Source organism: Podarcis muralis, chromosome 2 (assembly GCF_964188315.1).
Source record: "Podarcis muralis chromosome 2, rPodMur119.hap1.1, whole genome shotgun sequence".
NCBI lineage: Eukaryota > Metazoa > Chordata > Lepidosauria > Squamata > Lacertidae > Podarcis > Podarcis muralis.
In genome coordinates this window covers 86,548,743-86,561,758 of record NC_135656.1, presented here as the reverse complement: position 1 = coordinate 86,561,758, position 13,016 = coordinate 86,548,743, and the positions used below count along the sequence as shown (strand labels likewise).

At 43.5% G+C, this 13,016-nt stretch overlaps 1 protein-coding gene across 1 annotated transcript in view; it reads right to left on the bottom strand.

Moving 5' to 3' along the window:
- Positions 1-13,016, bottom strand: part of LOC114591761 (netrin-4-like) — a 59,846-nt gene that overhangs the window by 4,071 nt on the left and 42,759 nt on the right. Inside the window, exons 6-9 of the mRNA XM_028719236.2 lie at positions 6,856-7,069; positions 6,415-6,551; positions 5,633-5,701; positions 4,038-4,208 (exon numbers count right to left, since the gene is read on the bottom strand). Of these exons, the coding sequence (XP_028575069.2) occupies positions 4,038-4,208; positions 5,633-5,701; positions 6,415-6,551; positions 6,856-7,069 (591 nt within the window). The remainder of the gene's footprint in view (positions 1-4,037; positions 4,209-5,632; positions 5,702-6,414; positions 6,552-6,855; positions 7,070-13,016) is intronic.

Sequence of the window (13,016 nt, the reverse complement as noted above, 5' to 3'; positions counted from 1 at the left end):
GGCCTTAATTCACTTACCAATGTAAGGGTGCTCGTGCATCATTAACACAGCTTCGTGAGCAGTCACTGAAATTAGCTAAATTTCAAGCTAAAATGCAATTATACTGTTTGTGTTTCTTACATTTAATGTCCCCTGCCAGAAACCCTGGAGAGCCACTGCCAAGCTGTGTCAACAGTATTGAGCTAAATGGACCAAAGGATTGCCTTCTCTAGTAATATATTGCCCAGTTAAAACAATGCCAACTGATGGCTTCCCAATCAGACTTTACATTTAGGGAGCAGGGGAAAGGTGGCAGTTTCTTTTTCAAGGTGCTATATCTCTGTTGGTGACAAAGGCAGTTGTTGTTGTTGTTGTTGTTGTTATTTTTACTTAAAAATAAACCCACACTGCAATTGCACTGCACCACACCATAAATGAAGTTTTTATGATTATACTCTAATGCCATGAGATTAGATATGGACTTCCTGTCACCAGCTAGGGAAGAACATGCCGTACAATGGCACAGAGATGGTTGGGCAGGGAGCCAGACTGCTGCGCACAGCAGAAACTCCTGATGAATGCAGTGCCAGACGGGACTAGCAGGGGCGAGTGTGGATTATTTCCTTGTCTTTTCCCAAAGACGCCCTTCCCCTTGCTCAAAACAAAACAAAAAGGGACAGGAAGGGACACTCTGTGGACATTCAGGAAGAAAGGGAATGCAAATATAGTCAAAACTGGACTTGCAAATTATTTTCTGTTCTGCTGCTTGTATGCATTTGCATTAAACTAGCCCACATGCCAACAACAACAACAATAATAATATATTTATACCCCGCCCATCTGGCTGAGTTTCCCCAGCCAGTCTGGCGGCTCCCAATCGAGTGTTAAAAACAATACAGCATTAAATATTAAAAACTTCCCTAAACAGGGTTGCCTTCAGATGTCTTTTAAAAATAGGATAGCTGCTTATTTCCTTGACATCTGCTGAGAGGGCATTCCACAGGGCGGACGCCACTACCGAGAAGGCCCTCTGCCTGGTTTCCTGTAACCTCACTTCTCGCAGCGAGGGAACCGCCAGAAGGCCCTGAGCGCTGGATCTCAGTGTCCGGGCTGAACGATGGGGCTGGAGACGCTCCTTCAGGTATACAGGACCGAGGCCGTTTAGGGCTTTAAAGTGTGGCATTGAGGATAGTGCTGGATTGGGGCTTGCGCTCAATTCCCTGCTCAGTCATAGAATTCTACAGCTGGATGGGGGTCGTGACAGTCCCCTGCTCCTCACACAAAATAAAGAACTAGAGGACCTCCAACAGATGCTGTTTCAAAAACTCTACTCCACTCATAGAATCAGAATTGCATAATTTGAAGGGGCTCTGAGGGTCATCTAGTCCAGGCATGTCCAACTTTGAGTAGGCTGTGATCTACAATCCAGTATCAAAAACTGGCAGTGACCTACCACCCTCCGAAGTCATTGAAGTTTGTTAAATAAATAAATGGATCTTTATTTCACAGGTGCAATAGTTATGTTTGGATATCATCATGACAGATCCATATAGTTGTTAGATGGACAAGTAGCTAAACAAGTGAGAAAAGTCAAACTATATTTTTATTAGTTTACACAGATCTGAGGAGCCAGTCAGAGTGCTCCGGGGTTTTCCGCCTTTTTTCTACTGTTGCTTTAAATCGCAGCTGACTTTGTGTCAGCATCCCCACTCCCTTCCTCCACCTCGTCTTTCCCCTACTGTTTCGTTAAAGCCTTTCCCTCACAAAGGGCCTTCTCAGTAGTAGCACCTGCCCTGTGGAACGCCCTCCCATCAGATGTCAAAGAAATAAACAACTATCGGACTTTTAGAAGACATCTGAAGGGAGCCCTGTTTAGGGAAGCTTTTAATATTTGATTAATTATTGTATTTTAATATTTTGTTGGAAGCCAGCCAGAGTGGCTGGGGAAACCCAGCCAGATGGGTCGAGTACAAATAAATTATTATTATTATTATTATTATTATTATTATTATTATTATTATTATTATTATTGCATCACTAGCTGCATAGGAGCTAACTCCTAGGGGCCACGGGGACTTTGGCCACCACAATAAAATATTTGAGGGGGCCAGACCTCCACAAAGTTGATGGGCATTGCCATCCAAATGGTGTGCGTGCCCTGTGTCATGTGACACAGGGCAGGGCTTCCCTGGGCCCCCGCAATATTTCATTCAAGTTGGCACCCCTGACTCGGCACTTCCAGACTGTCATTATTTTCAGGTGGGGTTTCAGCACATATTGACAAATTCAGGTTGCACAATTAAATTTGATTTGGGGATCTTCTGCAGCAGACTCACTTCTTCTAAAACTTGGGGTTTTTTGCAATAAGGAAAGTGTTACAAAAATGCATTATAAAGCGTGGGGTAACATTTGCTGGACACAGCATCATCTCACTTCCCTGAAAACAAATCAGAAGGGAGGTTCATTGAATAGCAGGTGACATCTGACCTGCAGAATTTGTGCAAACGGATCAGGATGAAAGCTCAATAAACTGGTTGTCTGGAAGTAGGGGTGGAGAAATAGGTCAATTTCAGTTTCTCTCACTTTCTTGTTTTTCCAACCTTGAGTTTATTCTCTACATTTCTGCATCATCATTTCAATTTGAATTTCTCCTAAGTGAAGATTTCAATGGGAGGGAGAGGAATATGATCACTGTCTACCCCATAGGTGTATAAAGGAAGAGCTTTTATAAACCATTCTGTGGTCCTTAGATGAAGGGTGGTATATAAATCTAATTAAAAAAATAAATAAATTGGCAGGATATGAAAGTTGACCACTTTACTGTTAGGCTTGAAACCCATCAACCATTTTAAGGAATCTTCCCTTCATTCCTTTTGTCCCAGGTCAACTCAGATCTAACTGGTCCACAGGTTTTTAAATGGTACAAAACCCTGAACCTCCTCCTTCCCATAAATGAAAACAGGGTACATTTATACACCCTAAGCAGCAAACCCTCTTTCAAATTGCTGTCAGTTCTTTCAAGAAAGCTATTGTTTGTCTCCAGCCTCAGTTTATGGGGCAGAAAGAAAATGGGAAATCGAAACAGTGGTGGTATTCTAGGCATTTGATGGGAAAGTCTTCTCATGTTAATCATGGTGAGTGATTAGGTTATAAACCCTACATTTTAGACAAAACACTTCCTTTCAGTCAATGTGGATGTGTGTTTAATTTAGTCACAATAAAAAAGCACAATATAATTTATCAAGGGATGAGGGCAAGACTGCTGCGACCTTCAGAAGTACGTATTTGCTCATCCTAATCTGATGAAGCCCAGAAGTAAACTAGTTCCTTCTCTAATTACTTGGACTTTCAATGGAAGAAACAATCCAAAGCATGTTCCCAGACTCTCGTTTAAAGGACAACAGGACCTATGTGGCAGTGTGCATCAAGTTACAAAGCATAGCGATGAAACTGGAAGGAATAATGCAAGAGACTCTGGCACTAAGGGCCAAAACAAATGAAGCGCCCATCATGTACAGTATTTAATAATTCTGTGACTGGCTTCTCAAAAGTAAATTACAGGCTTGGGACCACGCCTGATCTACAGCAGAGCCCTGGCATGTGGCATAGGAGAGTTTTAACTCTTTGCCCCCTCTGCAGTCCCCACACTGGCTATTTGCATAGAGGGGAAAACCTCCCACTTATTCCAATGGGAGCTTTACCTTCAATGCAAATTGCAGGTCTTCAGCGGTGATTATGTCACAGAACCAACCACCTGAAGCAAATAATACATCGTCTGGATATGGTCCCTTCTTTTTACCATTATCTCACACTGACCTAATGTGGAACAGGTGGGAACTCTGTGGTGACAGGGCAACCCACACAAGATCACTAAAGTGCTTTTGGGGCATGAAGCACTGAAGGTGGGTTGGCACTGCCATGCCCATTTTCTGAGGAAAAGAGTTGCTCCATCTAACTCATAACTGCCAACACTGACTAGCAGCAGCTCTCCAGGGTTTCAGGCTGGAGAAAATTCCTGTCCTACATGGACATGCCAGGGATAAATACAGAGTATTTACCAGGGTTAAGAATTGGGCATGTGCACCCTCTGTTGGTCCAAGACTCAGGATAGATGCTTCTGTTACTCCTCGTGATTTTCACTCTTCCTGATTTCAGAACCTTCTTGACCTTCACAATGACTTCTGCATGGGTTCCTTTGTCATGAGCGGAGAGGATCTTTGCTTTTATTACTGCCAAAGAGCACAAAAGGAAACACAATTAATTTTACACACTGGGCAATTTATTTTGCTGTGTTGGTTGGCAGAACCTGAAGATGTGGCTATAGCACATCTTAATTAATACACAAACGCATTAGCAGACTGCCTTCGGAGAGCTGTCATAGAATTTGGATAGTTTGTCTTAGGGAGAAACTACATATCTTGCTAATTATAGCTGTATACAGCCCTGTATCAAATGATCACAACATAAAACACAAATGCCAACCCATAACATAATATCTAGACAGAGTTGTAGAAATTCAATCTCATACAGGCAACACACATCTTATGCGAGGGCTTCATTCCGGGGTCCCAAGCATGAAAACAATGATGCCTGAAGCCAGGAACGTCCAGAACCACCTCCACCCAGCAAGGCCGAGTGCTGCTTGCCCAGCTCTTGGAAGGGCGTAGAAGGGCTGCGGCAGGGTCCTACAGCTCTCCCACCTCCTTTCCAGCTCTGGGAAGGAGGCACAGAGGGTCTGGCAGTATCCCAGAACTCCTACACCATCTTCACAAAGCCAGGTAAGCCTGTGAACGCAGCTCTGGCTGGGTGGGAGGAAAATAAATAGAAAGTGAGTTTACTCCGCTTTTGATAAGAGCCAACTCCTAGGGGCTGAGGTCCCTTTGCCCCCCAAAAAATATTTGAGGGGGCTGCCCCCTGAAAAATGATGGGCAGTGCCATTCGTGTGTGTGTGTGTGTGTGTGTGTGTGTGTGTGTGTGTGTGTGTTGTGATCCATTATGCAGAGCAGGGCCTACCTGGCCTCCTCCAATATTTTATTCAAGTTGGCATTCTGCCGCTCTCCATTTATTTATGCAATTGTGTAAGTAAAATAAGTGTAAGATGAGCATCATCTATAATTGTTATTTTTATGGGAGCATTAAGTATCCGAGTTTACTTTGTGCAGACGTTAGGCTTCTCTGCTACAGACTTTGGAGTTTTGAAAGATGAAGAGCAGCAGGAAAGATGTTCTGGGGCTTCAATTGGTTCCAACTATTACAATGGGGGGACGCAGGTGGCGCTGTGGGTAAAAGCCTCAGCGCCTAGGGCTTGCCGATCGAAAGGTCGGCGGTTCGAATCCCTGCGGCGGGGTGCGCTCCCGTTGTTCGGTCCCAGCGCCTGCCAACCTAGCAGTTCGAAAGCACCCCCGGGTGCAAGTAGATAAATAGGGACCGCTTACAAGCGGGAAGGTAAACGGCGTTTCCGTGTGCGGCTCTGGCTCGCCAGAGCAGCGATGTCACGCTGGCCACGTGACCCGGAAAGTGTCTCCGGACAGCGCTGGCCCCCGGCCTCTTAAGTGAGATGGGCGCGCAACCCTAGAGTCTGTCAAGACTGGCCTGTACGGGCAGGGGTACCTTTACCTTTATTACAATGGGAGAAGGTATTTTACTCACTTACCGTAAGCATATTTCATCTGGCAGAAATTGGTGACGCTTCCTAGTATCCTTTCTTTGCAGACACACTTTTCTAGCCAGGGAATCGCAGGCCAGTGTTGAAGGAGGAGGGTCACATTAAGAAAGTGGGGTTGGGTGAGTTTGGCAAAGAGAGAAATCAAGTTATTTTCATGTACACATGCACATACGCTTTCAAATATCGGAATGTTTTGTTGCTATTGTTTATTATTTTATTATCTATTTATTAAATTTCTATACCACCCTTTAAGTAAGGATCACAGGGCCGTTTAGAATATAAAAGGACAAAAATACATACTACACACAGAGTTTAAAAGGCCATGACAGAGGCCCATCGCATAAGGCCACCAAAGCAGTTTCTGTGCCAAAACCAGGCCTAAACCCCGATTGAAATTGATCCAGAAAATCAATTTCCTCCAAGAATGCCTAGATTTGGTCCAAGAACCTTGCCCAAGAAGGTGAGTATGTCTTATTAAAATAGGTTTTAAAGAGAAATCATTTATTTGCAAATATGATGCTTAAATGGCAAAAGTGAAACACCACCCTATCTAGCCAAGCTTTCTAAGTAGGAAGCAAAACACTCTGCATGGAAATTATCACACAATTAATATATATGCTAAATAAAAAGAAAGTCAGAGATCAGACTCAAGTACCCTTCAGTCGCTACAATAACTTATGACAAATACTCTGTAAATCTAAAACGCTCCACTCAATTGTAAAAGTAATAACTGGCATCTGTCCATTTCGTGCAACGATATAAATCCATACCTGGATGTCTTAGTGCAGAAAACCCTTGTTCGTGGTCATTCCACTGCCACTCATCTTCAGTTTCATTGGCTGGTGTTTGAATAAGGTCAGGGATTCTTCCACCAATGGGAATATTGAAAAAAGCCTGGTTGTCGTAACTGGGAAGAAGAGGACAACAGAACAAATGGAAATGGCACTTAGATCCCGGGATGTGATAAGGTAGCCTCTGCTTCATTCACTTACTACTCAGTGACAGAGAGGTAATGCTAGCTCCAGAGTTTTGATAAGCAAAGTCAAGCAAGGAACATTTCTAAGAACCAATCGTTAGTGATTTCTGTGCAGAAAGATGCAATGATATTTTCTGTATCCTTCAGTTAGGCAATAATATCCTAATCCTGAGCAAGGACTGAACCAGCCTAGGGATTCTGCACATTATCAGTTTGTGATAAGGAGTTTGCTTACTTGTTGAGGCATTCTCCAGTGTGCTTGTCACAATCTCTGGCACAGTCACAAGGCTGGCAGCCATTCTCTCCAAATCCCCAATAGCCCAAGAGGCACCGGTCGCATTTGGGGCCTGCAACGCCTGGTTTGCAGAAGCAGAATCCTGTCTTTGGGTGGCATTTCCAGCTCTGGTTGAAAGTCGTGTTCACTGAGCCCATGAGGTGGCAGGAGCAAGCTGAATGGGAAAGCGCAGTGTGGAATGGAGAAGATTAGCCGACAGTCACCTGCAGGGACAGAATCTCTGCAAGGGCTTTATGTCAGATGCATAAACACAACATTCTCGGAATAGACTGCTTGCCCTTTAACTTCTTTTGAATCACCGATTTATAACCAAGAGACATTAGACCCAGGCCTTATTCTTAAGCTTTGCAAAGTTCTTTCTCAAACCCTACCAGGTTTTAATTATGAAATGAAAAAACATGTTGTGAGGGGCGATGTTGGTGGACCCATATTTAAGGCTGGCAAGCAATCTGGACCCCCTCAAGTCAGTTTCAGCCAAGGTAAAAGAAAATACGATTAAGCTTACTCAGGACTGGTATTTATATCCATCACAACTTTGTAGGATGTTAGAGTCTGGAGAGGGTGCAAATAACACATGCTCCTGAATCAGTCCTATGTTTAGCCCTGGTTTCTTCTTGCATATGTGGTAGTCCTATCCCAAAGCTACTTTGTTTTGGCAGAAAGGGTTCCAAGAAACGGAATGCATAACTAATCAGAAACTTTCATCTGACCTTAAACTTGCTCTTCTTTTTCTTTTTGATTCTCGATCTGTAACAGTGTTAAGTAAAAACCTAGCTCCAGGTTGCATTCCTGGCCACCGCCTGCATCGGTGGACCATGCATAAGCTAGCCCCATTATGCCCCTTCCCCATTACACCCCCTTTTCCAGCCACTTCTGGGTCCGTGGACATGAGCGTGCGCATGCTCAAGCATCAATCGGACACGTGTACAACAGTCACTGCCTGTATATACCTAATTGTGGCGGCTAAATTAATTATCGCCAAACACTGGAGACTTGTTGATGGAATGGTTCGCCCAAATTTGGACTTTGGCATTAATGAAATGTTTGACACATGGACTCCAAGGGTAGAGGGATGAACACACTTCTGACAAGTTTAATGCTGTTTGCTCCAGTTTTCCTATCTATGCTACAACAAAAGAAAATGGCTTTCATCTACCTAGTACACTTAGCCATATGTGGAATGGCACTTCAGGATTATTTGTGTCAAGCCAGTCAGATTGGGTGTGGGTGTCCTTCTTCTTTCTGTATTTCTTGTTTCTACACAATCAATTTTCAAATGATGCATTTTCAGACGATGATGATTTACTACTTATATCCCGCCCATGTGACTAGGCTGCCCCAGCCACTTTGGGTGGCTTCCAACAGAATATATAAAAAAAACACAGTGAACCAGAAAGTGACATGCCTTGGCTGGTACCCTGAATGCACTTAAGTGGCTTCAATCCTATTGAAGGTGTTAGTGGAAATTAAGCAAATCCCTGGTTAGCAGAATTGCAACTTGAAGGCCATAATTCACATGGAATGGGAGATCTGTGATTGGATCTCCAGATATTTCTCTCCCCCCCCCCCATGTGTGGTTTTCAAGGGGAGAGGACCTTTTGCTCCATTTCCCCATGCTGTTTCCCCCAATGAAGTGTCCGCCTTCCACAGGAAATAACACATGCTCCTGAATCAGTCCTATGTTTAGCCCCTCCTGCCATGAGGACTAGTAGCAGCTTGGTGGGCATGATTTAGAATGGGAAATGGAATGTGGGAGAGGGTTAAGCCAGGGCCAGCCCAAGACATTTTGCTGACTGAGATAAAAGGCAAGATGTGGTCACTCCCATTCCATGTACAAAAGCCAGCCTAACTTGCAGCTGGTTCTTACTTCAACATTGACAGTGGGGCAGAGTCCTCCACCACACCAGAGGGCAGCAGGCCGGCCAGGCACGACACCCCTCCGCATTTACCACTCTTCAGTGGCTGCTTCACTTTGTCTAACAGTAGGGCCGGCTCTAAATTAAGCCCCCTGTCCCTCACTAGTGTTGCTCTAATACAGACATAGGCAAACTCGGTCCTCCAGATATTTTGGGACTACAACTCCCATGATCCCTAGCTAACAGGACCAGTGGTCAGGGATGGTGTGAATTATAGTCCCAAAACATCTGGAGGGCCAAGTTTGCCTATGCCTGCTCTAATAAAAATTGGAGCCCTGTTTCACTGCTAAAACAAAAAAAGTCAGGAAATCTGATCATGCATTCCTGTGTCGTCAGTTGTAGACCTTACAGAAACCAAAGCTGTGTGCCCAGCCACTTGCTGACTGGCTGCAAGTAAGGTAAGCCGGCAATGCCCCATCTGCCCTAATGTGCATGTCTGTCCTTCCACCCAGCAAAATACCAAAAGAGTTGAAGAAAGTTCAGGGATGAACAGAGGTGACAGGAAGGGGAAGGCATGTTTATGTGTTTGCTGTTTGGGCTGGTTTATTTCCTTTCAATTCATTTTGCAGGAATGTCTGTGCATCCCTACCAATGAGAACTCTGTGGAGGAGGATTTGGCTAGCACCAGAGCATTCAGACTGTTATACAACACATTTTTCCTCTTACTGGTGATTAAGAGAGAATGTGTTCGATTATTGTGACTAATGCTGAGAGATTCCTTCTGAGCAGAAAGTCCTCTTCGCTTTTCTTCTCAGGAGCCTGAGGGCCTTTTCCAGCTTAACAGAGGGACTTTGCTCTGGATGGAAGAACACCCTTAAAGCAAGCTTTTCACGAAGGGATTAATGGGGTATTTCATTCAGCTTTCCCCCTCAGCCTTTCCTTCTCCAACCCAGTGCCCACGGGAGAGACAATGGCAGTTTCCTTTCCCTCTCTCCCTTCCCCAAAGCATTTCTTCCTTTCTCACAACGGGGCTGAGAACTCCATTGCTCATCCCACAAACATCTGTGCAATCTGCTGTGACAAATTTGTTATTTTCCTCTTTGGTATCCGCAGCATTTTTAAAATTATTTTTATTTTGTAAGCTGGTGGATATTTAACATGGCATTTCTCAGCCAAAATAAGCTGAGGGTATGAGTTACTGGTACATCGCAAACCCTCTGGTCTTTTGCTGAAGGTCAGCAGGACAGGGTGTGGTACAAATCGGAATTGTGAGGTAGGATGAAGGCAGATTAATGCCCAGTTAGTAGGACCAGGAGTAGCTGGTAAGGCTGTGTTGCTCTCCTGTCTCTAAACATGGTGTGGCAAAGCCTCTTACTGAGAGGTGGAAGGGCAGGGCAAAATGAGCTTGGCACAGTGCGGGCATTATGGGGGAGACAACCCAATGTTCCTGCCACTGTGTCTGTGCTGTGCCCACACTGTGCCAAACTTCTGATGCCTTGCCCCTCCACCTCTCACTATGTGGCACTGCCACCTCACCTGTGCAGCTCCATTGGCTGCAACTGAGTAGAATTGTACACAGTCAACACACATAGAAAGGGGGCACAGGATGGCAACCAGGAGCTCTCCCCCCACATACACGTTCAGCACAACTTGTGAAAGAACCTTTGTTTGTACAAACTCGCTATACGTAGGCTCTGCATGCTTGATATGTGACAGAAGAGACTTTTCCCACAGAATGCGCGAACAGGGAGCAGAACTTGTTGGAAAACTGAAAGGAATAATTTGAATCTGACATATTTTTCAAATATTGCCAAACTCAACCTGCTGCCCAGCGTTGCTGGGGAAACTCAGCCAGATGGGCGAGGTATAAATGATAAGTTATTATTATTATTATTACTACTACTACTACTACTACTACTACTACTATGTGAAATTTCAAGTAAGAATTCAAAAATCGCATCTCAAATTTTACTTCACAAGTCAGGTACTTCAGACTTGTTCGCATCTTGTCTGTTTTGATTTTGGCAGGTGGCAAACTGTGACATATTGGAAGTAATCAAATACAGTTGTACTATGGAAGTCGAATGGAATCCATTCTGGAAATCAGTTCGACTTCCAAAACGTTCGGAAATCAAAGTACAGAATGTCGGATGTTTGGCTTCCAAAAATAGTTCGCAAACCGGAATACTCACTTCCGGGTTTACAGTGTTCGGGAGCCAAAACATTTGAGAACTAAGCTGTTTGAAAACCAAGGTATGGCTGTACTAAATACTAATGCACATGTCAAAGACTTGCATGTCAGTTAAAATCTTGAGCAATCTTTTTTTTAAAAAAATAATGTCTAAAATGTGGCTCGATAACTGCTTTTGTTTCTGATGTTTTTGATCTGTTTTATATTTGTTTTATGGTTCTCTTTTATAGGCTATCTTGGAAATCTAGATTAATAAAATTACGTTTTTTTAAAAAAAACACTTGTCTGTCAGCCACCAAATACTATAAAGAACAAACCATCAATGCATACCAGCTATCAAATCAAATATTACCAAATAATTTTACTAGACTTGCTGACTATCACATAATGTTAATGATCAAATACTGAAATCAAATCCCACTGGATATCAAATACTGTTTTTGATTTTCCCTGAATATTCAGAAAATATTCAGAGGATATCTGGAAAGCATTGAAACATCAGTATTCCCAGAAGTGAATGCTGAAGAAAATTATTTGCGAGAAGACTTGTCTTAGAGCTAAGGCAGCCATATTAGATCAAAAGCCATTTGGAAAACTGAGCTTCAGTTTCATTCAGGTTGGCTGCTTTGTAGTTGATTCCTTAGGAAATAATGGTTTTGCTCCCCTTCTGTTCTTTAACTTAAACATTTACCCCACTTTGGTACTCGGGCACAAATCTTTCAACTGCTATGAGGTTTGAAATCTAATCTTGTGGTAGGGTGGCTTTACAAAGCTTACTTTCCCTAAGATTTCTCAAGAGTTAAGAGAAAGGAGCTACAGGAGAAGTCACTGGGTGTCATGCAATATGGTCAGGTACACCAATAGGTTAGCTCGGCAGCTCCTCGTTCCTTGTGCTTTCACGAAAGGTTAAAAGTTGGTGAACAGGGCAGGGAGGGGGACGGAGGCTGAGCCAGCACTAGCATTTCAGAAGAGGCAAACACAAAAGAGCAGAAACAGAGGAAGTGTTGTGAACAGGGCCATTCAAGCAGTACCGGGGCCCTGCGGAAATTACAGCGCAAGAAGCATAAGAGTTCAAAGGAAACCTGGATCAGGTCTACCAAAGTAGCAGCAGAAGACCAGAAGCAAGGCAGTAGGGTGGAGACAGATACAGGAATACTAAAAGAGTAGACTGACATTGTACTTCAAATGACAGATGTGCTTTCTAGCGAATCAAACAGTGGCCCAGCAGCCTGTCTTGCCCTGCACTGAAATTCAGAATTTTCTTCTTTTTTCAGGTGCTGCATGAATCCCAAAGCATTCATCAGTTCGTTTGCTTCCACTTATATCTTTTGAAAGGAAATGTATTAGAGTGCAAAGCTGTTCCAGTGACTGGGGGAACATTTCACATGTCACGATGGCATCCCTGATCAGCATGTACTGCTGGTTTCTCCTACAAATGGGTAGAACCTTTTTTTATACCAGAGCTTGACCCTGGAGAAGGGCAAGCATACAGCGATGGCGCTTTGAGATAGGCTCTACCAGTTTGTACATGTTGAAACTCCCCTCCCCACCCCCGTCAAATTCACTGGTAGTTTTGAATCAATCAGTTACTTTATTATATATAAATATGACTAAAACAAGTGTGCTGATGACTTACATTTAACAATGGGGAAGAAATTCAGTCCAGTTTTCTTTTTAATATCTAATTCACATTTCTCAAATGAATATGCAAGCAGAAATGCAGTTATCATTCCAAATTTGCTCTTCTCTGAATTTTGCAATTCAGTTTTCCAACAAAATAATGTGTATTAAAATGCATATGTTTGGGAAAAGGGTACATAAAATGCATGTGTTTGGGAAATAACATACAAAAATACATCACCTTAGGGGAAATTGTTTGCAGAAAGGTGTGTAATAGTCACACAAAGTGCATACAAAAATGTGTACTTCGGGCCCTGTATACCTGAAGGAGCATCTCCACCCCATTGTTCACATTGGACGCTGAGGTTCAGCTCCAAGGGCCTTCTGGCAGTTCCATCATTGTGAGAAGTGAAGGCACAGGGAACCAGGCAGAG